General features: G+C 40.4%; 1 protein-coding gene across 1 annotated transcript in view; it reads left to right on the top strand.

Moving 5' to 3' along the window:
- The window catches only part of BANK1 (B cell scaffold protein with ankyrin repeats 1), a 91,476-nt gene that overhangs the window by 59,414 nt on the left and 8,083 nt on the right, over positions 1–23,979 (top strand). The window contains exons 9-11 of the mRNA XM_026050892.1: positions 16,920–17,016; positions 18,329–18,640; positions 20,947–21,219. Of these exons, the coding sequence (XP_025906677.1) occupies positions 16,920–17,016; positions 18,329–18,640; positions 20,947–21,219 (682 nt within the window). The remainder of the gene's footprint in view (positions 1–16,919; positions 17,017–18,328; positions 18,641–20,946; positions 21,220–23,979) is intronic.

Here is a 23,979-nt window from a genome sequence, read left to right as displayed (position 1 = left end):
TTCTTCAACTAAGAAGGGTATGAGTCAGATTTCAGGGTGATACATTTCACTTAGACACCTTCGGGATTTGAATGTCAGGCTTGTCTTTTTCTCTCCCACGTATTTGAAAGGCTTTTGGACACTGCTTTTTACATACAAACACTGAACAATAAGCTGTTTGCTAGAAACTGGCTGTTCCTCTAATTCCTGCTCACCAACCAACATGCACTATGACAGTTCCACATGCAGAGTTAGGGTTKGGTTACATTGATTTAAGCTTTAAGTTTGTTGCTCTGTCTTTAGTCAGTGTTGTTTACATCAGCTGAACTGGCAAATCGTTAATAGTAAAAATCTGAAGTTGATTGTCAGTGGAAAAAAACTCTGGCTTACAAAACTGTGTGTTTACTAGTATCTTAAAGGTAACATGGGAATGGTGTGAAAACTGAGAAAGACTGAAAATGGAAGAATAAAAGATTCCAACCATTGGTTAGTAACAATGGAGTTTTTTTAGTATATGGAAAAGTATAGGTTTGCATTATGAGCTTGAACTTTGCTCCTTTGCATTTTATTTCTTTAATTTGGATATTAATTGACATATGCTAGGCTAGAACAAGCTAGTGCAATTGTTTAAAAAAAAATACCTAATATGGGTTCACTATTAGTAGTAACCTGTCTACTTATTTGTTCAGTTTTCTTCAGTTTTCTCCCATGAGCTCTGTTTTCATATTTGAAATGAAGCTTTTTCATGGTTAGTAGCTTTTTGAGTTAATTTAACCCCTGTGCCCCTATATAGCCCTTTCTGTGAGTGCACAGAATGCTCCGTTTGCTCAGCATTGCTGTGCCAGGTGAGCATTATCTGACAAGCAAATTCTTATTCTTTTACCTTCTGTGATAGGGCAGGAAAGAACATTGAGGTAGTTCTCAATGGGTAAACAGAATTGATTTGCCCACTGGTAAATTGCCTAGGTTGTGTGTTATTGAGCATTGGTAGATCTTTTAAGATTGTTGATGCAGAATTAAATCGAAAGCTGTTAACTGACAGAAAGCAACCTGAAATGAAACCCAGCAATGTCATGCACACGATCCCACTTTTGCTTTGTTTGGTRTAAACTAGTTGTACCACTATTGGTATTAGTTTAATTGTATCGCTATAAGCCATTGACTTACCAAAACATTTTAGATGAGACTTACTTAAAAGTTATATTAGTCATTTAACTTTTCTTCCCCATAGGCACAAATATTCACTTAGTTTGCAGTGGAGCTGTTTTCCTCTCTTGGTAACCTACAGATCTATCTATGGCTTGCTTGAAAACTCAAAGACAGGAGAAAAAAAGCTCAAACAAGTTTTTTTTTTAATAACATGTTTGAAGAGTATATGTTGGACCAGAAAAGAAACAAGTTGATGTATCAGAAGTGTCTGTAGACAGACTTTACCAGAACTGTTTCTTGTGGTGATTATGTGGGAAGATAAATTCTTCTGTTAAAAAGAAGCTCTTTGCTTCTCTGGTGTTATATCACATAAAAACTAGACCACTTTATTAAGTGGATGGTTTACATTTATTTGGCAATGTCTTTCATTAAGCAGAATTTAGGAGAAAAGTCCATCTTGGCTGGATAYCACACGAACAAATTAACAATGAAAGACCACCTATAGAAGTAGTGTAATGAATCTAGAGATTAGAGTAACAATGCTGGCCTCTGAGAAGGCAATAACACTTGAATTACATCTTCCTTTTTAATATACTGAAAGTCAGCATTGAAAATTAATTTCTGCCACAGTATAGCGTGGTAGCTTTCAGTGTCAGAGTGATTCYGAAAGCCACACTTGAAGGAGTTGGGAGTTGGCTTGTTTCTTGGTGCTCAGCTGCTTGGAAGAGTACATAACCAGTTGTGACAGGGGAAAGCTGATGGACCTTGCAGGTTTTGCCTTGGTAAGTGTTTCTCCTTGTATAAAATACAAACCTGAAGAAATCTGGAAAATGACCTGTGAATAACTAACATTTCTTTCCTTTCTGTGATATACAAAAAAGGTAAACAGTGTCCCTTCAAATGAAGGGATGATAACTGCCCTTGCAGCATCTGTTCCTGCAAAATGATGATATACAGCACTCTGATTAGCAAAGTCTCTGTCTTCAGGACAGATCAAGTTTAACACAAGTTATGCAAAATACATAAACTCATGTCTAGCAGTAGATTTACAGAAACAGCTGTGACTTAGATGGACAAGCTACTTTGGGACTTAACATATCGGTGTTCTTTAATAGCTTTCACCTATTTTATGATTATAACACATCYGTAAACCTGTTCCTACTTTAACTGATACACTGCTGATAAATGCAGTATTGGAATTCGTCGGGCATTTTGCCTTAAAATGTAACTCTGGAGTTTTAAGAGTGGAGTTTACAGGAAGAAGTCTGTTGGTTCTTACACTTTGTAGTGATTTTGTCAGTGATATTCATGGTTTACTCAATCCTAGTTCATGGAGAAAAACAGATCTAGAGAGGTTTCAGCGTTCTCTGGACTTGCTGACATGAAGCAGTAGCCGATACAACATGACAACTCAACCATCTGAATAGTTAGGGCCTTTTGTTGATATTTTGCAGCTCCTTCTACTGTTGCTCCTACTGCAGCTCCTTCATCTGCAGTAGAATTGCTGCTAGTTTATACCTGCGTGTCATCTAACTGAAAGAACACCAAGAAGTTAAAGCTGCTCATTTTGATCATATAAGCAAGTGAGGCAAATCCCACCGTTAGAGCAGCTGGCATTTACCCAGAGTAACTCCCTTAATTTAAGTGAAGTTACTCTGCAGTGACACCAATGTTAAGGGCAGCAGTTCGTAGCACTGATGAAACAGGCCTAATAACCCTGATTACTGCAATAGAGTACTTGCAGAGAAACATGGAGGTGATGATCGGACACCTGTGAGTAGGTCCGATGCCAGCAGCATCATGACATTAATGGGTAAATGCCAGCTGCTYTAATGGCAGAATTTGCCTGTAATGTTTTACCCTCAGAAAGGTGGTTGCTCAGTTCCCAAAGAAAAAAGAAAAAAACAGTATGTGAACATCAAAGAGTAAAATAGATTTATGTCTCTTTCCACTTGATATCATTTCAGTGTTACAGCAGCATTCTTTGWCAGTCTTCCAGAGATGAGTGCTGGTTGTGGATTCTCATTAACTGCTATGTTCACAGTMTTTTAGGCCCAGTTTTCCTTCCTGTTTGGTTCAGGTGGCTATGCAAATTCTCTGCCTGGACCARTCTGCTGCCTACTTTAGGATCAGTAGCTGCTTCACATTTGCATATGTACCAGAACAAGCCCCCAAACGTACCTTCAAGCAATTATTTTTTTTGCTAGAGAATTCTGGGAGGAAGTTCGACACATGACATTATCTTTTTTGAAAGACTGATGACTTTTTATGTATTGCCATTACTATGATAATAACTTTGCCATTATTTCCTTTTGTCTACTATTTTTATGGAACTGTTAGATGTTCAGATTAGAAAAGTCTATTTCAGCTAGAATCATCCTTATCTTAATTTTCTTCTGCTGCTTCTTCCATTGTTTCTGTTAATTTATCATAGATGTTATTGTTTGACTTCAGAAAACTTAGTTTAAGCTCCTATCTTTCAATACAAGGCATTCTTGTTAAGCTTATATTAAAAATTACTCCCTCCTTCAGGAAATACAAGCCTATAAATTAGGAACATGAAAACAATTACAGTAATTGTAAAAGGCATCATTATCAGCAGATGATACAAGCTCTGTTATTTTCCATTACTTGTACAGAATTCTTCTTTTTTGGGTCCCTTGGTGTCAAGGCAGAGATTTGGATTTGAATGGAGAAAGCATGAAACAGGTCTTGTAGCTGTTGCACTGTTACTTAGCCAAGAGACATTGTTCAGTGTGGTGAGCTTTATTTTAAAGARCTGGTGGAAGTGCATCATGTGGCAAGAGAACACTTGCTGCCACTGCAAAGCAGGGGTATGCAAGTTGAGTGTGTGCTTACAGCCTCGAATGGCAGAATGGTTTTTAATTCCTGTTTGCTTCTTTTACCAGTCCCCAGCCTCTTCTTGAGATGTTTGTCTACTCGTATCTGGATTTTATTCTTATTTAGATGGATTTTTTTTAAGGAAATGAGGCAGATCTCTCTCCATGCAAACCTCACCTCATGTTTGCACAGCTTAAGAAAGACTGTTAGTCTTCCTGCCAGCAAGGCAGGGAAAGCGCTCTGATTGGGTGTGGGTTTTTTGTTTTGTTTTAGTTTTTTTAGACTAGGCTGTATATGAACCTCTGTTGAATTGATGTGGATGTTTCTGTGCAGGAACAATGCTCCAGTGGATGCCTGTGGTTACTTTGCATTGTTTTTCAAGTTCCAAATAACCTCATTGACTGGTAAAGCAAAAACAAAGTACCACTCTTTTATACCACATGGGAGAGAGTATTTGCAGTTTCTTTAAAAGTTGAGAGGAACAGATACTATTGCTGCTCTCTTGTGCTAGCTAGGATGCTCCCTTGCTTCCAAATACACTGAGTTAATGTTTGGTAAGAGAAAATAAGACTCTGAGTGTGTGATATAGCTTGGTACAGGGACTGAATGCAAAGAAAATCTGGGATTTAAAAATCATATGTCTGAACCTGTGCAGTGGCTTTTGCTGTAGGAAGCTACACAAGTCTCTTGTAGAAGTTGCCACCCAACTTGTGGTTGACTGCGATTCTGAAGAGACACTTGCCCCCAATGAACACAGCTACCAGTTTTTCTGAGGTAAAATGTAATTTAGGAAAGAAGGGAATTTTTCAGGAAGAACAGAAGATCCTAATGGCCATGTAAATGTTACGTCAGTATTTCAGAATGAGCRTGTGTATGTATTTCAGGATTAATGTAAACAGATGAGAAAACAATAAATTCAGTATTTCTGTGACAGTGGGTTACCCAGCTGCCATTGGATGCAATAGTAGTAATAATAGTAACACTATGCACTGTAGCATAAAAGAGCTAAAATAGCTCACTGAACAGTGTCAGTACTCAGGAAGGCAGACCAATAAATCCCTTGAATAGTAACGAGGCCTCGAGTCAAGAGGTAGAAGGTAAGCGAGTGCACTGGTATTCTCAGTTTAATATAAGCTTCAGACTCTCTTAAGGCAGCTCCTCAGCCAACATAAATCGATTTTATGACTCCAAAGCACTGTCTGAGGATCTGCCCTACAGAATATAATGCAGTCAAGTGTTGTTAGGTGTTTAGTTGCAAATATGCTGTATTTATTTTAGAYTTATATTATTGCATATTTTTCAATTAATATTTATTTTTCTTCTTTTTTTAGCAGTTTATTGCAATTTATGTGTTTCAGAATTTCAAATGGGGTTGGAATCTTAGGAGCCAGAAGTACAGAGGCAAAATATAGACAAATAAATTGAATGCCCCCAAAAAAAGATATAAAAAGGAATTTATTTTGTTAGTTTTGGAAGGTCTTTTTTAATCAATTTGATAATCTCTGTGAATCTTGACACCATTAGCAAGAGACATGTTCCATATTCCCACTTACGTGCAGTTCCTGCTGATTTCAGTGACTCTGTGTGTGTGTGTGTGTGTATGCCCATCACTTACAAAAAATGGCTTTTCAGTCTACTGTCAGTCCTAATCCTCATCCATCACTGTAAAGATATTACTGGCAAATATGTGGCCTCCAGAATAAGATTGTCCACTGAGATAGTTGAGGAAGCCAAAAAACCTCTGAATAGTCCATAAATTCTGTGTTTGCAGGACAGGACTGATAGGGGTTTGCAGGACGGTGTCCCTCAGTTTGGCTTCCCAGCCAAGGACCCTGGAAGGCCTTTGGGAAGGAAATGTGTGCATACAGGAAAGGGAAAGATGGTGCATTACACTAGGTCCCGTAGTCTTGTGGTCCCTGCCTGCAGTCTAGACACAGACAGGGAAAACAACTTTCCAGAACAAAAGCAAGTTCTAGTCTTGAAATGATTCCCTACATATGCTTCTCCTGTGTYCTCCTTGCTTTTTATCCATTTTGATTTACCTTTGTGAATCTTTCAGCTAGATTATTTAATGTACTTTTTCCTATTGTTTCAATTCACATTTTTATTTGAGGTCTTGATGTTACTTCCTCATAAATGATGTACAAAATTCAGCCCCTGACATTATTGAAATGATATTGATGGTAATCTCTGCATTAACTCATTTGGTAGGTGGGGCAGATGCAGGATTTTGCAGTAGGTCTGTTCAGTATGTCTTCTGCAACTAGCATCTGTATTGTAAGCTCCCCTGTGAGCATAGCTGAGGAAGAGAAGGTGGTAACTGTACGAGGAGTGTTTTCAGGGTGGCATTTCTGCAAGATAAACTGGCAGGAAGCTAATGACTAACACTGACCTTACCACCCTCAGATGGAAAAACGCTTGTGAATCCMAAACCATAGCAAGACAGAACTCTGTATTGCGTTGGTGAAAGTACTAAAAYTTCTTCTCCCTGGAAACATCAATGCCTTGTCATAGAAGTAAGATTGTTGTTTGTTTTTTAAGATTTTAATTGAGTTAATAAATAATCATCTGGAGTGTCTGCACTGGAAGACTGCTGAAGTATAAAACCTCAATCCAACCTCTTGGGTTTAATAATTTATTATTAGATGATGAGTTTGGTAGTGAGTGTTCCTCTGTTTTCCCATCCTTCTCTCAAATATATTGCTGCCTCGTCTCTGCTTTCTCACATCAAAGACAAATCTGGGACATAGAAGACCCCATGGTTTCCAAAGTGTGCAGCTGAATTGCTGAATTCTTACTTTGTTTTGTTTTATATGAGCGGAAATGATGCCAGGTGCATCCCTGTGTAATGGAGCCCAGTTCCCTTTCTGGCAGCACAAAGGGGTTGCTGTCAGTCTTTGACAAATCTTGGGAAGAGGACCCATAGTTTCTATTTCTGTTATTTTTGCCTTGCTTCCACATGTGCCAAACTGCTGTCATCATTACTAAGACATTTGTTATTGTTAGTGAAGTGTTGGAACTTACTTGTCATTTATTTATTGCTAAAAAAAGTAGGCTATCTTCATATTCATTTGGCGTCGTAAAAAGCACCTGCACAACTGCAGAATCCACTGTGCAGAAGGTAAGACATCCTTTTTGAATCAGTGGTAAAGAAATAACAAATTTGCACAATACTCATGGTCTGGTTTTTGTATACTATATCTTAGTTCATCTAAAGTACAGGAAACAGGAAAGACAAGTATAGGAAGTATAGGAAACAGCAAGAGAAGTTGGTAATAGAGTAATRTGAAAGGCTCTTCTCACGTGTATTGTGTGATTGCCTATTTTTGTGGAATGCTTGGGCATTTTAACCAGTTTGGTAAAGCTGGATATTGGATTACATGCATTCCTCCTGCCCTAGATATCATGTTAATTTTTTTGGATATTTTTGGTTTCCTGCAGCGCAGCAGTTCATCTGGCAGTCATTGCAGAACAGATCTTTCAAGCACTGTTGGCTAGAATGGAAATATCAATATAAAATTCACTGGGGTTATGTGGTTTTCATATTCTTTACACTCTAATTCCTCTGCAGTAGAATAGTATCTTCTTTATAGTGTCTGCTAAAGCTTTTGAATTTAAAAATATATTGAATTTAAGGTTTTGTATTCGTCTGTTCCTGGTGAATAAGCAGTTATATCTCTCAATACTCCAAAATTGCCTGCTGTGACAATAAATAACCTTTCTTTGGTATTAGAGATTATTTAAAAATAGTTTCCACCCTCCACAATAAATCCCATTTCTAAACTTTCTCAGCATCATATCCTGCTGTAAGAAGTTACACATACTGTGAGTTTGTTCAGTGAAATGTGGATATCAAAGACTTGCCCATCACAGGAACTGTGTGTCAGGGTTTATACGGGTTATTAGATTTCCACAAAGGGGAATTCACACAGTAACGGTTGGAGAAACAAGATGACAGGCAAGACACTCAGCAGTCCATTGCAAAACAATAGCAGAGTGCTGTGGGGAACAGTTAATACAGCGCAGCCTTTATCTTGCTTTGTGATTCCAGCCTGCCAGGATAAGTGCATTTAATAGGAGGTCAGCTATGACAAGTGAACCTGAAGTGCTAGTTGGTAGCAAGCAGTAGAGTCCATTTGTCTGGACTGTCTTCCCCTCCCCCTCCCCCGGCCTGTTTTTATAGGTCCATTTATAGACTTTTAGATTGAGGCATTCTTCCTACCTTGCTACATCTATCTAGACAAAAAGTAAAAGATACAGGCTTTACAGTTCCATGTAAATTATTATAGCTGCTTGGAGGTTGGCAGACAATTTATTAAGCAGGAAGGTATGCCCCCAGAGTGTTATCTTGCATGCACTTGTGGTAAAGTGTGTTGGCAGAGGCTGCAGGGCAGAGAATAAACTGGGTCTCCTTTCTAAGTACCCACTGCTGATCTTCCTCTTCCTCTAGCCTGCTGCTGGGCTTCTTCCAGCTGCAGAACACTTAAAAATTGGTCTTGCCTTTACTTTGGATAGCTATTGTGCTGCACAGTGCCAGAGGAAAGCAGGAGGGGAAAGAGCTAGTGAGAAATGTCTGTATATCCTGCTAGGAAAAATGACAATTCTCTTAAAATAAATAAATAAAAATAGTAGTATAGTAGTATCTCTGTTTCTTTAAATTGTCYTGTTCTGTGGCATTATGTTAGCAATACCAGTGGCAACAAGGTGTCTGAGAGAGATGGAGTCAGGAAAAAAGCAATTCACTAATGTATTATGTCCCAGGTTCATTAGCATCACGTTTTATTCTAGTGCAGCAGGTGTGTCTGCCAAATGCAGAACTTGGCCCATGGCTCTAAATTATAAAGCTGAGTAACTYGGCTTATGGATTCTGACTGAGTTAAAAAAAATGTAAGCAACAGCAAAGCTAATTGCAGTAGGGTAATATACTGGTATTAAAGAACGACATGATATTTCAGGAAGCTGCACAGTGAGTGTCTGATGTAAGTTGTTTTCTGCTCTGTTTGTTTTAGTAGTCTCTTTCCTCCTTTACTTTTATTTTGTTCTTTTGTCTTCCTGAATTTTGACATCTGGTCTTGAGAACTGAAACTGCTTACTGACAAGGTAGTACTTGCAATCCATATTCATAACAAGTTCTAAGTTAGTAATAGCTGCCTTTAAAATGGCTGTCAAAACATTTTTGGTGAACTGTGCTTGCTAAGCATTTTCTAATACTGTTGCCATTAGCATAAAAGAAGCCAATTACACGTTTGGTCACCCCTCACGCTTAAACTAGAAAGAAAAATCTAGAGACTTTTATTTTAAAAGAAATTATGTAAAACAGTATCTTAAAATTTGGCTTTTCTTCTCTCCTGGCCTCCTGAGTTAGGAATAAGTCCCAACAAATATCATGTGAAGAAAGTAACTGATAGGACTTTTAGCAGGTGCAGGTAGCTGGTTGCTGCCTTCAAGCAGCAACTAATTGTGGTTCAGTCATCAGTTAGGCTGGTATTTGTTTCACGTTCGTGCAAAGCAAGCATATTTGCTCAACCTTTTCTCCACTGTGACAGATTCTGTGGTATATAGCATACAAATAAATGCATTATGCTGTTCAATCCTTACTCGTTCATGCAAAATTCAGAAGGGATTCAGTGCCATATATAACAGATACCTGCTTATTTGGCATATATGGAAAGCAGCAGCATAGTTTATGGCAAGTTGAAGCAGGAGGCAAGCTGGAACAAAGGCAGGCCCGTAAATCAGGCAAGATGCTCTCATCTGSATGTGAGGATTGCACRTGGCACTAACTTTCACAGTAGGTCTCTGAGAACTGAAGTACAGCTGTGCTGTGCCTTGGGAGCACTGTCTGAGCAGTGCAATAGCAGCGATGAATCCATGCTGTTGGTTTGTTACTGGTCATAGAAAATATAGAAAATACAAAGAAAAAAAAAAGATAACTAGGTATTTTCCTTGAGAGCTTGGCAGGGAGAAATGCCTCACAAAATTAGGGTAGATCAATCTTTATTTCTTTCAGTAGTATATTCTGTGTCTCTTCTTCCATATTGCATAATTTTTGCTCAAACATCACAAGAGTTTCTTACCATACAAATATGCAAGTGAAATATTCTATTAATATTTTAAATATATTTTAATTACTAAATAATTATTAAATAATAAATAGAATTAGGTTACTATGTTACTTACAGATCATTGAAAATAATTTTGTTTACAAGTATCCCAGGCTGACTACAACTCACAACAATTTTATAGTGTTKGAGTTTAAAACCAATCCTTGCAAGTCTGAAAGCATTCAAGGGCTAATAATTTGTCTGCTTGACTAGAGATTTCATTTACATGGAATATGTTTTAAAGAGAGTATTGTGTTTTACTTTATTTTTGTCTTTCGTTTATGAAAAAGAGCCTAATTTTCCCACATGCTGTACCAATGTTTTTCCCCCAGGAGAAATGTTTTATGAGATAATTTTTCCTGATGTGTRTATGTGCAGCCAGAGAACAGTAGCTTTTTTGATGTGATTGAGTGAAGTGCAGGTAATAGGCKTTATTGTTCCTTCTCAGCTGTTTAGGAGAGTAAGGATGGTTTTAAGAAGCTGAATATAAGCACCAGTGTATGAGAACTCTGGCTAGCGATTGGATGTGTGTATGTGTAACATAATAGACATACCACAGCGTGTTATGTTTATCCCTCTCTCCTTAAATTTGATACAGAAAAAAATGGGCTAGGCAGAGCAAAGCTCCCACATGTCTATGAAAGACCAACTTCTGGGCATGCAGTAGGCTCAGGAAAATGACTATATCTCAGAGGTCGCCAGAGAGCTTAGGTTCTCTATTTTTCTGTTATTTGAGAGCAGGACCTAAACTGGGTTTTGACTTTATTGGCCTTTAAAATGTAGTTCTTCTAATGCAAAGTGTTAGCATCTCTTTGCCAGAGTAACACCATATGCAGTGCATATAGAGAAAATAGGACAAGCAGTGGGAAATAATTTATTTATGCTGCAGAGCTGCAGCCCACTAATAAATCATAAATGTTATGCCAGTAGCGAACATGCAGCTGCCACCRACTCCAGTGCATGACATGCTTTTAAGGAACCAGGAGCATGGGGCTTTGAAATGTACCAGCCTGAAAGCCTGGAGCTGCTCCTGCTCCGTCAGCCTGTGTTTGTCCTCAGAGAAGTGCTAAGGGCTGGAAACCCAGGCAGGCTGTAGATAGGAGCCCCCACCTGTCCTCTCCCTCTGCTACCAGGCAGTCAGCTAAGGGAACAGGAGCTTAGTARTTGTCATTCAGTGGAAGAGAAGCTCTGTAGAGAAGCATTATTATTATTTTAGCCAGACAAAATAAGAATAATTTGTATCCTGCTGGAGTGAAAAATTAACCTGTTGGCAAGATGGGAAGGCTTTTGTGGTGCTTGCAGTGCTCACACAGCCTGTGAAGCAGCAGTGGATACTTTGTTCAGCAGAATCAGTACTCTGCAAGATCCGAAAGTCTTTCAGAAGGTGGTGTGGGTGTGTGAAAAGTGAAGTTATGAGAGTTGTCATTAAAGGAGAAATGAGCTAAAATGAGTCTGAGGAGGCATTTTATTTTTGAATGCTAAGAAAAAAAATCCCCTGATACTCAGTAGTTGGATTAGAGAGCGGCAAGAAACACCTACGAGAGAGAAGGTGAGCACAAGTTCTTCATTTGTGTACCTTTAGTGATTAATGCTGCAGTTATGTACTGCCAGTGTCTGGACATGAGGGTTCTGCCGGTTCCCTGTCCTTCTGACTTCAGGAACTTGGTAGCTGTTTTAGGACTTTCAGTGAACTCTGTGCAGAAGGTGTCACCAGAAACACAGGTAATTTCTCCAGCTCTGTAATTATCTTTACCTCCTTTCTTTTACATTACTTGTTCCTCTGCCTAATTTAGTGCCATTTGTCTTGTTTTAATGTTTTATCATTCACAGAGTCAGCAAATAAATATGCCAGTCTGTTAGGTCACAGTGAGACTGAACGAGTAGGGGCAAAGGAAGAACTGTTCACTTAAAATGAAGAGGCAAATAAATAAGTTATACACACATAAGATCCCAAAAGAGAAATCTGGGCACTGGGAAAGATGATGATGCCTTCTGTATGCAAAAGGAATACATTTTTGTAAGAAAATTGTGTGCACCTCTGAGGTAGGGCTCATATATTTGAAAAGTGACAACACTGTGGCATTTTTTATGCCCAGTCCCCTGCAATAAAGCCACATGCTGCAAGCAGCTGCATGAGATGCTAGAAAAGCATGAGGGGGTTGCAGTAAATTATGACTGCTTTCTACTTTGCGAAGTCATTTGGAGTAATGGAGTAATCATTGCCTTTTGTTCACTGAATGAGCAGCTTTATTCTAAGTACAGTTACTGATTAGAAATACTGGTTCTTTTTGCTCTCTACCTTGGGTGGCACAAACTCAGACCTGTTACTTCTAGCTCAGTGGGCTAATGGGTGTTACTGGCACCGTGGAAGCTCTCACCTTCTGTTGATATCCAAGYGCCTCAATAATGCATGGAAAGCTGAGAGGAAATAATGGAAAGTGCAGCAGTGAACACTGTCCTTGACAAACTAGTCCTGGGAACTTCTCCTACCMTTGATCTTCTGCAAAGACATGGGGCGGAGAAGGGTCTCCTACAGAATTTCTAAGTGTTGATTGTGCTGACCTCGTGGCTGCCTGCTGCATCCACCSAACTGCTCGCTCCATTGGGTCAGGAGCAAGCGGAGAAGGCAGCAGCCTGGACTGGCACAGTAATATGTGGTGTTTTCAGCCTTCTGTAAGAYGACACTTGCTGAGGTGAGGAGGCCAAGATCAGCTGTTTCAAAGGCYGGATCCAGCTCCTGGGCTGCTCAGCCCAGCCTGCTGAAAACTGCTTTCTGTCTAAGTGTTTTGGGGCAGAAAATGTGCAACCCAACTTCTCTCTACCTCTCCTCTCCCCACCTGCCCACCAGAAGTGTGACTTGAAAAAGAGGTTGGGTTCATGARTGCTTTTTTACATATGATTGTGAGATGGATTTGAGTGAGTTGCACTGAGCTTCAGAGAAGTCTGCATTGTCTCCTCATCTATTTCTTTGCAAGTATGAGTTAGCAAGCAAGGTAATAGGGTAGTGAAAGTGCTTAGCATTAATAAAGCTAATGAACAGCAGTGTTGATTCTGGCCTTACGCATGCAATCAATTTTATGAAGCTGGCTTCTGTCATTTCTCCAGGTGCTCATACAGGGCCCCGGGAAGAATGAGTAATAAATACTTAAACACTCCTAGTACTTTGATGAATATTTTACATTGTGGAATATGTGCATATTAGTAACGTTAAGGCAAACTTGAGAGAAAAATTTTTATAACTGAACTGGCAGGTCACTAGGCTGCAGCTCAAGGGCACAGGTGGAAGTGAGTGAAGGAGCTTGTTTGCCAAAGTGTCTGCTCGCATTGCATGGTGTGGGGAAGCGTGAGTGGGGACCATCTGCCAGGACAGGCTGCTTTTCACCTTTGCGTTTGGGAAGGCTGGGAGAGGCCCGGTGCCAAAGGCTGCAGCCCAGGCAGGGCTGTGGGGAGTGTGGAATGAGGTGAAGCAACAACTGGGAAAATAGGTGTCAAAGGGCAGGATGTTCCTGGCCCTATCTGCTTTTGTGGTTGCATCTGAGGGCTAAGCAGGTAGTGCTAGTAGCTCTGAGGAACAGTATGAGCCAGTTACCTGGGAGAGGGGAGAAAAAATAAATATATATATACGAGCTGTATACGAGCTATACGATTGAGAGAGAAATGGAGGAAACCTCCATCTAAGCAAAGTAATTTAGTCTGCCTTGAGGTTCTGAGGGGTGTCTCCCTGTTTCCAGGCTTTTTTGCCTCGTGCCTGCATTCCCTCTCAGGGAGAGGATGCAGTACTGTGGCAGGGAGTGTGCCGCCTGCCCATGAAGGCCTCAGCAGCTTTCCAGGGCTGAAGTTTTCCACCAACATTGCTGAAGGAGAAGGGTTATCCTAGAGGGTGCTGTTGATGTCAGGGAGGAGGCACCAGGGCATATTCTCGGAGATTTGGGAAAGTCTGTACTTCTGAAATAAGAAACMATGACATAGAGCCTGGAGTATGAAGTGTAACAGGTTGTGTTGCAAGTGACGTTTAATCTGTTTCTGCATGTTCCCAGTCTTGGTTACCATGCYTGAAAGTAGATTTGGTGGTGAGAGCAGCAGAGTTTTCCCATGGATTGTCTCTGCTAAAGATCAGATGCAATCTTGCTTTTCAGTTGTTCTGAAGAGATTATTAAGATTTCCATTAAGCCATAAAGTTGCATGAAACGGAATTATCAAAAAGTAAAGTCACTTTAGAAAGTGTGGTTTCTTGTTCCCTTTTTTWAAATTTTCTGGAAAAGATGTTCTAATTTGTGCTTAAGAGAGTGCAGAAGCTGTTTTATTGTTTATATTTTTTTAAGAAGTTGGATTTTTAGAACACCCCTTTTCAGAAGGAAGTCAGCACATCTCATTTTGGTGTTCAAGCCATGACTTTGAATTGGATAGGTGTTAGACCATCCCTCCCTCTTTTGGGTCAGAGAACTTGTTATATTTGAGTTTGTTGTTGTCAAAAATRCACTGAGACTTCGTCTGCTTATGCTAAGTACCTGCTGATGCTGATAGTGAAGGAAATGGTTGCAGGACTCCCTTCTTGGGTTGTAATCAGTCAGGAGGAGCTTACTGGGAATGTCTGAACAGAAGGTAACATCAGAGAGAGGCATCTAACATGCTTGGTAATATCCAGTGCCTATCATGGGATGGAGAAATAACAAAAGAATAGCAGCAGATTTCAGAAAAGAAAAAAAAAAAAAAAAAAAAAAAAAACAGTGAGTTTAGAGTTTTGGCAAGGAAACTTTCCTGTGTGCCATCTCACAGGAGGTAAAAGTGATATTTTAAGGAAATGCTATTAAGATAGAACTGCAAACTTATTGTGGAAGAAGGATGGAAAGTGTAGTAGTTCAGTTTGCTCTCTAAAAAGCCCAGCTGGCAGAAGGAAGTCCTCAGGAAGTGGGAGATGTATCAGGTTACTGAGGACAAACTGGGATGTGTAGCACAGGCACTTGAAGACCTTATGAAAGCACAAAATGAAACACAGCTAATGGGGGAAATTGGAGGTAATAAGAAATATTTTTATAAAGCTAATTTTCAACAATTCATTGTCAAAATGGAAAAGCTTATTGATCAGGGTGCCCCATGCCCTGGTTCCTGTACTAGTCTGTATTCCATTAGCAATTTATATAATAGAAAGATTTTTCAAATTTCTTTCAACTCCATGATTCAGCAAGGTGATTTATAGTTGGGCATAGTCTTACTCAGCTGCAGAAATCTTCCAGACTCATATCTCACATGTTCAAGCCTGTTGCTTTCTCTTACCTTTATGAAAGAACAGTGCGCAGTACTGCATTCAGTTTCAGTGTAAGTGTAAGTGCAAGTAAATCCACATTCCTTTGGATTTGGTTCACCAAGAGCTTTAAGGAAGACTGTGTCTACTGCTTTGGCCTGCGCAGACCCTAAAGACCTAGGCACCAGTATACCTGTGCACATAAGTGCCAGATCATTTTTAAAGCACAAGTGTGCTTGCCTTTTTGCTTTACATGCCTTCACAGCCTCTATAGCAAGACTATGATAGCTTTGGCCAGCATTTGGTAACTGGTTTCTCAAAGTCACAGGAGAATTAGGGCTCCATATCAGCAGAGTTGTGAGCTCTGTCATGCCAGAACCACACTGACTTTCTCTTCTGGTGATCATGCAGCTTCAGGTGATTGAAAAGTTATTGCCTGATAGATAATACAAAAGATCTTTAAGGATGTGTGTGCAGGACAGCCATACCCGGACTGTCCTCTCCTCTGATCTGAAATGCTGAGCCACAGAGCCTGAGAGAGAGGCCAGTGAGCAAAGCTCCGTTTGGCAGAGCTCTAGGTGCTGAATATTGGAAGTGGTATTAGAAGAAACATCTAGGCTACGTGTTATAAAAAAAAAAAAAAATCAAGCCCCTGAAGCTACCTCAGCTGTAAATGAATGGACTTAGCATGACAGGATCATGTTTTATAGCTATCTGATAGTAAGTCTGAATGCTATTGAAGAAGCAGATAGAAATGATCTAGAATTCAGAAGAGGACTAGACAGCCTTTGTCCTAAGCAAATTAAATGTAGCACCTTCAATTTAAGCTAGTGTTTGAAGTCCTGAAGTCTTATTCTCCAGGAGTAAGGCTTAATGATGAAAACTGGTAGGCGGATGAACTGACTCAGATGTATAAATTGAATTAGTTTAGTATTAAATTTTAGTATTAGTATTTAGATACAGCCTAGGATAAACTGTACAGACCTTGAAAGGCTGACTGAAGGGAGCTGCATTTTTCATGCTTTCCTACTTGGATACACTGATTTCAGGAAAAATAGTTTTTATTGGAGAGGTAGAAAGGTCTTATAGCTTACCCATGACTTTTAGGAAGGAGAAGTTTGTCCSAGGGAGGAAAGCATGCGTGATGTTCTTCAGACATCTTTACACAGAAGGCAGAGAAATTTTTCTACCCTGAAGCAGAGGAGATTGATGCTAACTATATCCTGGTGAGTTTGACAGAGCGTGAATTACATGGAGGGAATAAAATAGACTAAGTTGTGGTGTTTAATGGAACAATTCACTGCTGAGCCACACAGAAAGTACATCTTGCATTTAGCATTGTAAGTAGTTCTGGTAAAGGATTTCCTCCTTCTCAGTAACATGCCTTGTTCAGACTTAAAGAGCTTGWCAAGGAAGCATTTGGCCTTATCAAATTTAGTGATACTGAATTCTGGAAGAGAGCGCTGTGACTTGAGGAAAAGTCTGGAGATTGTACAGAAATTGTCTGCTGCTTCTCCAGATAATCGTTTCTTCCTTGAACCTGCATGACTTTGCTTTGGGATTGCATCACCAATATATGTTCTCTGCTTTCTTTTTCTTTCCAGACCAATAGGGCAGATAACTTCACCAGTTGCGAGGAGGAAGTGGAAGAGGATGACACTTATGTCCTTATGTTAGGCTCTGAAACTCAACCAGCCATTTGTAAGTCATACTGTGAGACAGCTTTGTAGATGTTGTCTTTGTTAAATAAGAAATAAAGAAATCTGGAGACTGTGTGGGGTTAAATACAAATGATATGGCCAAATTATGTGAATGCTTTCCACATCCACGTTTTGCCCCATCTTCTGAGGTGGGCAGATGTCTTGGGAGAAGAGGAAGGCAGGTGAGAGATTTATATACTGCCCAGTTGTGCTAATACAGTCATGGCTCTATGAAATAAGCCGCAGTGTAAGGCAGCTCCAGGAAGGTTCTGGAGACAGAGGGATCTGTTAGTGATCTGGCAGACGGTCGAGCCTGCAGAGGTGGCCAACTCCTGTGCGGAGGCGGGAAGACTTAATGAAGCACAGTCTGCTCTTCATACGTCTAGGCTTGATGCTAATGCATGCAGTCATCTGTACTCCCTTTGAAAGCTGCTGCTTGTTTTATTTGCACTTATTCGTGGCATTTTCTTATAGCTACGTATATCTTACAGTATCACATGTCTATAAAACACGTGATTTATCTTGTTATCTTACCTTGTTTTTATCTTATGTATTTGTTGTCAAGTTTATCTTTCAAACTGTCTCATGTTCAGCATGAACAGTGGCTAAAGGAAAGTCTTTCCAAAGCAGAGCTCTGAATGGAAAACCTGCCTCAAGGGCCAGTTACTACATGGGCTACAAGGCTGCTAAAGGAGTTGTATAGTTTTGTTCTGTTACGCTTCTTAGGTCGGCTACCCAAAGCATGATGCTATACATAGAGATATTTTACAAATTTTACACTTGTGTATCCATCTGTTGTGTTCTGTTCTTGTTCTGTGTCCATGGGTCGCTAAAGACATGAGAGCTCAGTTTCCCCAGGAAAGTGGAGTTCTTCTTCCAAGGGCAACATTTATTTCATTTTAAAGATTTAACAAGCAGCCAGCCTCCACAGGGTATTAAAAGCAAGTTGCACAGCTGTGTGAGCTATGGCTTTATTTTACTAACTGCTATGCTGGGCTGCACTGAAAATCAGGTAATACAAATTACAGAGCAAGGTAAGTGTGTGTGATTCTGTTTGACAATAACTGTAGAAAAGTTTAACATATTGCATGCACAAAGACATTGCGTGCCAGAGTAGCAATATATAATAAAAACTTCCACGGTTGATCTGGTAAATATTTTAAAAGCTATTCACTGACAGTGTGTATTTGACAGGTTTCCTACTGTATTAGTTCATAAAAGTTTTATTAGCCATTGTGTTACTTCTGTGCAAAACCTTGAAACAGGAAACATTTCCAGATGGCAARTTTTAAATGAAATAATACCTTCTTTAGCATTAAAAGCCAAGCAGAGCCCAGGGGATCAGCATGGAGTTGGATCAAGACGCCAAAGAAAAGCTCAGGTGGATGAAGAAAAGGAGGAGGATGTAGAAGATAACGAGGAAGAAACCAAGACAGAACATGAAGATAAAGTAGGGGGAGGTTCATACAGCTGCAACAATTCTTACAGTTTGTATGCCAACCTGTGTGATGAGGATCCTGGAGAGAACATAAGACACACTTTTTTCTATAAGAGGCCACCCCTTCCTCCCCCTCGAAATCTGGCTGGCACCCTAAGACAGGATGATCTGCACCATTTTGCACAAGGTATGATCTTGGGAGGGAAAAAACGCAAGTACAAGCGTATGCACAGCTCAGGTCAGGTGCTGCTAGATGAAGCTTGTCACTTCTAATAGTAGCAGCCAGACAGGATGGCCCTAACGCTGTACGGCAGGTATGTGCCTGTCCGCAATGCTCCGTCAGAATTATCCTGACCCGAATGCCAGCTAATACTGAGCTGTGGACTGCTGGGCTCTGGGTGCAGATCTTCTTCCTGTACCCTCCTACAGAACTGTCAAATAATACATCATGTTTTAGAGTTGCAACAGAGATTTTTAAAACATTGAGAGTATATTTTTGTCAAGTTAACTTTAAGTAGCTACCATTTAAAGATTAAAAATAAGGTTTTGAATACAGTTTGGAATTTCACTGGTAGAATTAATAGGTGACTGTGGGAGAAATAGTATTTTATTAGGCTTAATCAAAGTTGTGATTATAAATACAACACTAAATTGTGTTTTACGTTGAAGAGAGGGAGAAAGTGAGGGAGAAAGCACAGCAATGAAATGGTGTGCTTTTTTTCCTCAATTTTCTTGTTTTAAATATTTTGACCGTAGAATAAAAATGTTGAATTAAGCATTGTAGTTTGATTCAAGCATGAAAAGACTAAAATAGTGGTGGCATCTGTTTTGGAGGGGTACACTTCAGAGCCCTCTCATAAGAAGSACTTCAGGGTAAATACCTGTTTGAAATAGTCAAGGGAAAAAAAGCAAGGATTGCTGGGCACTGCTGATGAGTGCACACAAATCATTTGTGAGTTTGCTCCAGAGCATTATTTTTATTTACTGCTTATTCCTGTTGTTTTCAAATGTGGCATAACCTATCAGAGGCCTAAATTACCATCTCCAAGCACCTCTGCCATTCCCATAAGTATCCAGAAGGAGCTTTCTAGCCCTATAGCCTGCTTCAGGTTACAAGCTGATTACAAGCAGTTTCTAAAAGAAAGMAAGCCTGAATGAAAATAAAAACTGAATTTAGTTCCCACAAAATACTCAAAGGTTAATATTTAAATCCATAACTGAGGGGGGCAGGGTTTGCATACAGGATGTATTAATATAGGCTTAGTAGAACTGCCTGTACATGGATACTAGCAGAGAAAGTTGTTGTTATGCTGGATTTTGTACTGAGTCCAAGGATAATAGAGCTCATCTGAAAAAGGCCCTGTTTGAATGGTTCATTTGAGAGATGCTCTGCTTTTCCTGAAGCGTTCTCCTTAGTTCATCGTTTCAGCTTTAGCGATGGGGAGAAAATATCAGGAATTCTCTAAATTGGGATGATAGTTGCCTTTCAAAGCAGAGCTGAAATGAGTCATTGCTACATAATTTTAGTCAGCCACTTAGTGAGGATGTTGCTGTGGAATACCTAAGAGGCAAGTCAGAGTTCAGCCCTCTTCTTGAAGCCTCATCCTTTTGGCAGTGGCATGAGAGTGCCCCCTGGGGGAGTTGGAAAAAAATCCCCTAGAGAAAACTTAGAATGTCATAGAAGCAAAATATTTTTCATTTAAATAAGGCAGATGGCTGCTTCGTGTGTGTGTGTGTTTGAAACATTTTATATCTTAGCCAGAATACATACTAGTAAGGTATGCCATTTATAAATTACATTTGTACCTCACTTAGAAAGCTCATTAAGTGCTTCTGAACCCTTAAACAGGTTGGACTACACCGTGTTTGAAACAGAGGGAGTATGGAAGAATGAGTGACTCAGCGAAGTTATTTGACGGTGGAGGTTTGAATRTTCCTAGAATAGGTTACAAGAGATTATAAATTTCTAATATAGTGTAAGGGGCTTTTAAGGGGCTTTTTTGGTATGTATATTTATTTTCTGTCTTCTCACAGAGTACATCTTAGTCAAACCTGCAGAAATGAGACACTGAAGCTGTTGGAAAGATAAAAATCCAATGTTTTCTAAAATAGGTTTCAATTCCTAAGTCATGGTCCCTTTCCAAAAGTCCTAGGGCACAAGTTCCACTTAATTAGCTTGAATTAAAGAGCATGTTTGTGTGACTTCATCGAGAGCAACTGGAACATCCAGTATTTCTTTTAAATAAGGTCGTTTATTTGGGGGGTGAGTGCATAACTGTACAGTTTTGGTAATTTGTATTGAAATCACGAGAAAGCCTTGAAATGGAAGTATTCCTTTGGAAAATCTTCTCTGTGGCCTTAGGTGATCAGAACTTCTGAAAACCAGAGCACTTKAGTGAAGTTAGGACTCCAAATTACACAAGAAAAATCTACAACAGTAATTTAGCCTTCCTCTCCTTTCTTAACTTGTAAAGCAATTCCTTTCCTTTTCAGAGAGGAATTTGGTGGAAGACAGAAGTGAAAGAGAACACAATGACAGAGACTTAGCATGCTATAGAGAAGACGACGATACATGTGAGGAAGATGAGGAGGAAGACCCGTACAGTTGTGCGAGGCTGGACGAGTGCGTGTACGATATGATCCTGGCTGATGAGGAGGAGAGGAGGGCAGAGCACAGGTCTTTTATTGTGAACAGGCCCCCAGCCCCTGCCCCTCGTCCTGTGCGCTTGCCGTGCAGAGAGGAGAACACTCCCTATATCGTACAAGGTTAGTGCTGCTTCTTTGCAAATATTCACTGGTGGAATATGGGTATCTGCATTCCGGTTGATGAGCAGTATTTCCTTAAAAGATAGTTACCTTCAAACCAACCAAGTGGTTGATTCAGTCAATCTATTCTTACCTTTATGCATGGAAAACATCTCTGACTAATAATATTTTCATTTTCTGTTTAAGATTCTCTTTTTTAGTTTAATTTTGTAAGAACTATGACCATATAATGGAATATTGGGCAGCTATGAGTGTGTTCTTTTAGCAACCAACATGATACAGAATATGCTGTTTGAGCAGCCTGTCCCTTGGTCACCGCTAAAGGTACTGCGTTTCTAGCAAACGGTGAACACGGTTGTTTTATTTAGACCATTGCAGGAGTTCTGCTTATATGAGAAAGGTTCATCAAGCGACTGAGTTGCAACTTGGTGCCAAGTAGCTTATGGTCCAGATGGTGTACACTCCGTGTGCTCCCTTTCCATTCCTGAAGTGCTCTTTTGTAGTTTTTTTCAGTAATTTATTTTTAGTCTGCCAAAACAACTGTTAAATAAATGTATGAGATGTTTTGTTTGCATTTTACAGTGAAATTTTAATGCTCCCTATTGATACCAGACTGATGGGGCTAGGAACCAAAGTCCTCAGCACATGCTGTGAGCAGGTGCAAGGGTTCCTATAGTGCCTCCTTGGCATTTCTGCCAGCCTGCTCTGGCTCCATCCTTTCCCCTGACCAGGGCCCACCTCTGCCAGGGGGTTCCCTGCAGCACAGACACCTGTCCTACAGCAGCATAAATAAAACTTAGCTTGCTTTGTGTGTTGCTAGAGAAGGCCTGGTAGAGCTGTTTACTACCTGGCTTCTTATGCTGTAGCCTTTCTCCTTTTAGTGACCCCTTGGAAATCCCTGAAGCAAGGTGCACTCCTCTGTGCACTGGAAACATTTTATTATATAAAGATATCTGTCTGAGAGACTCCACCGGGCTTACAAAAGGAAAAAAAAAAAACAGTTGTTAGTCCAGAAGAGAACAACTTGCGTACCCGTTGCTCATCAAAATCAGGGTATGCAGCAAAAGGAGCAGCCACTGGGTACTTTAAGGGAGACAGAGTATTTTATGTGCAGCATAGAGAACTTAAATGCAGTAAAAAATGAAAACCAGCAACATAAAGGAGAACAGGATTGCTGGTGTGATGGAAACCTAACARGCTGAATACTGGGAACAACAGCCCTTGCATCCCAAGTCAGAAATTCTTATTATGCAACTTGTTTAAATGCTCTAAAACAGGAGTTCCTAAAAGCCTTGGAGCCCATGCAAGCTGCACAATATTTATGTCCCACAGAGGGCTTTTTCCATACCTTTGGATGGTGAGTGTGGAGTACTGTGCTGTGGATGGATGCCACGATGGGTCCCGAGGCTCAGGAGGTTTCTCGTGAAGGGAATGACAGGAAGCGCTGTTGGTCTGTCTGGAGCAGCATGGACCTGCTTGCGAGGTGCTATACAGGCCTCATCTGCCCTGCTGATTCACTCATTTTTTACCACTTCAACTTGCATAGATTAAAATATATGCTGAATAAGGGGCAGAAAGGGAAAATATTTTGGAGGTCCAGCCTGGCTGAATAGCCATCTATTCTAAATAGTGCATTTCTGGTTTAAAAAAAAAAAAAAAAAGTACAGCCATTCCCTTTTGTTTTCCCTCTACGGAAGAGGAATGGGCCTGGGGGTATGTCCAGRCACTACATGGGAACAAGGTCTCCTGTGTGTGGCTAAGGCGCCTGGCAGTTTCCCAGCGCCCCGCATTACCCTTCAGCCAGGAGCAAGGGTGGGGAGTTCTCTTCATCCCACGCAGCACAGCGAGCAGCTTGGCCTGCAGCTTGAAGGGCAGGTTACCCCGACCCACTAGGCGTGCGTCCTGCTCAGCAGCCTCTTGTCCCCTCCAGGAGTGCGGTGTCCCAGGATGCTGCTGAGAGTCTTGTGCAGGGCAGTGGGAGAGCCCTCGAGCCCTCTCGAGCCACGGGGCTGCAGCTCTGACAGTTTGAGCTCAGATTCAAAGCTCAGAATCTGACTGCAAGCAGGAAGGAGAATTGCTGGTGTCTCTGTATTTTTGGTTTAATGTTTTCACATTGTCATTGCGTTGTGATTCTTTCTAAAGTCATTTTACTTTTGATCTGAGAAAACTGGGTTTCTTGGTCTCAACTTCCTAATTACGTGGCTGGGYGGATAAATGGTGAGAGCAGGTGGGGAAGTTGTGAGGAGCAAGTGTGAGGCTGTAGCTCCAACTGGTCATCTCACCCCAGCACAACTGAGTCAGACTGGTCCCTTCSTTTCTGAGAGCGAGGGTGCCTCTGCACACCCCTGTGAAATATTTTGCATAACGTCAAGAAAACTTGGTTATCTGATAGAGAACTTATTGGTTAGCATTGCAGTGCTGTTACCTTGCCAGCAATGGCCCATGTGTTAGTAAACAACAAGCAAAAGGAAAATGAGATCTAAAAAGATGCGAACACAAATATCTGCAGAGTTCTTGTCTCCTGAATAATAAACATCACTCTTCTGTGTTTCTGCCTTAGTATTCTCTGGGTATTTGTCAGCCCTTGCTGTGCTATGTCTAATTTGCAAGCTAACCTCTTCCGGAAAAAGGACCTGCAAGTTTTGTTTGCCGACGTACCATGCACTTTAAGTACCATGCTCACTTTAAGTGCTGAAATATTAAAATATGGAAAAAAAAAACAGCCTGGGCAAAGATAGGAGCCTCTSCCTGCACATTATC

This window comes from Nothoprocta perdicaria, unplaced genomic scaffold (genome assembly GCF_003342845.1).
Source record: "Nothoprocta perdicaria isolate Ctin4 unplaced genomic scaffold, notPer1 scaffold_71, whole genome shotgun sequence".
Taxonomy (NCBI): Eukaryota; Metazoa; Chordata; class Aves; order Tinamiformes; family Tinamidae; genus Nothoprocta; species Nothoprocta perdicaria.
This window is presented reverse-complemented; position numbering and strand designations above follow the sequence as displayed.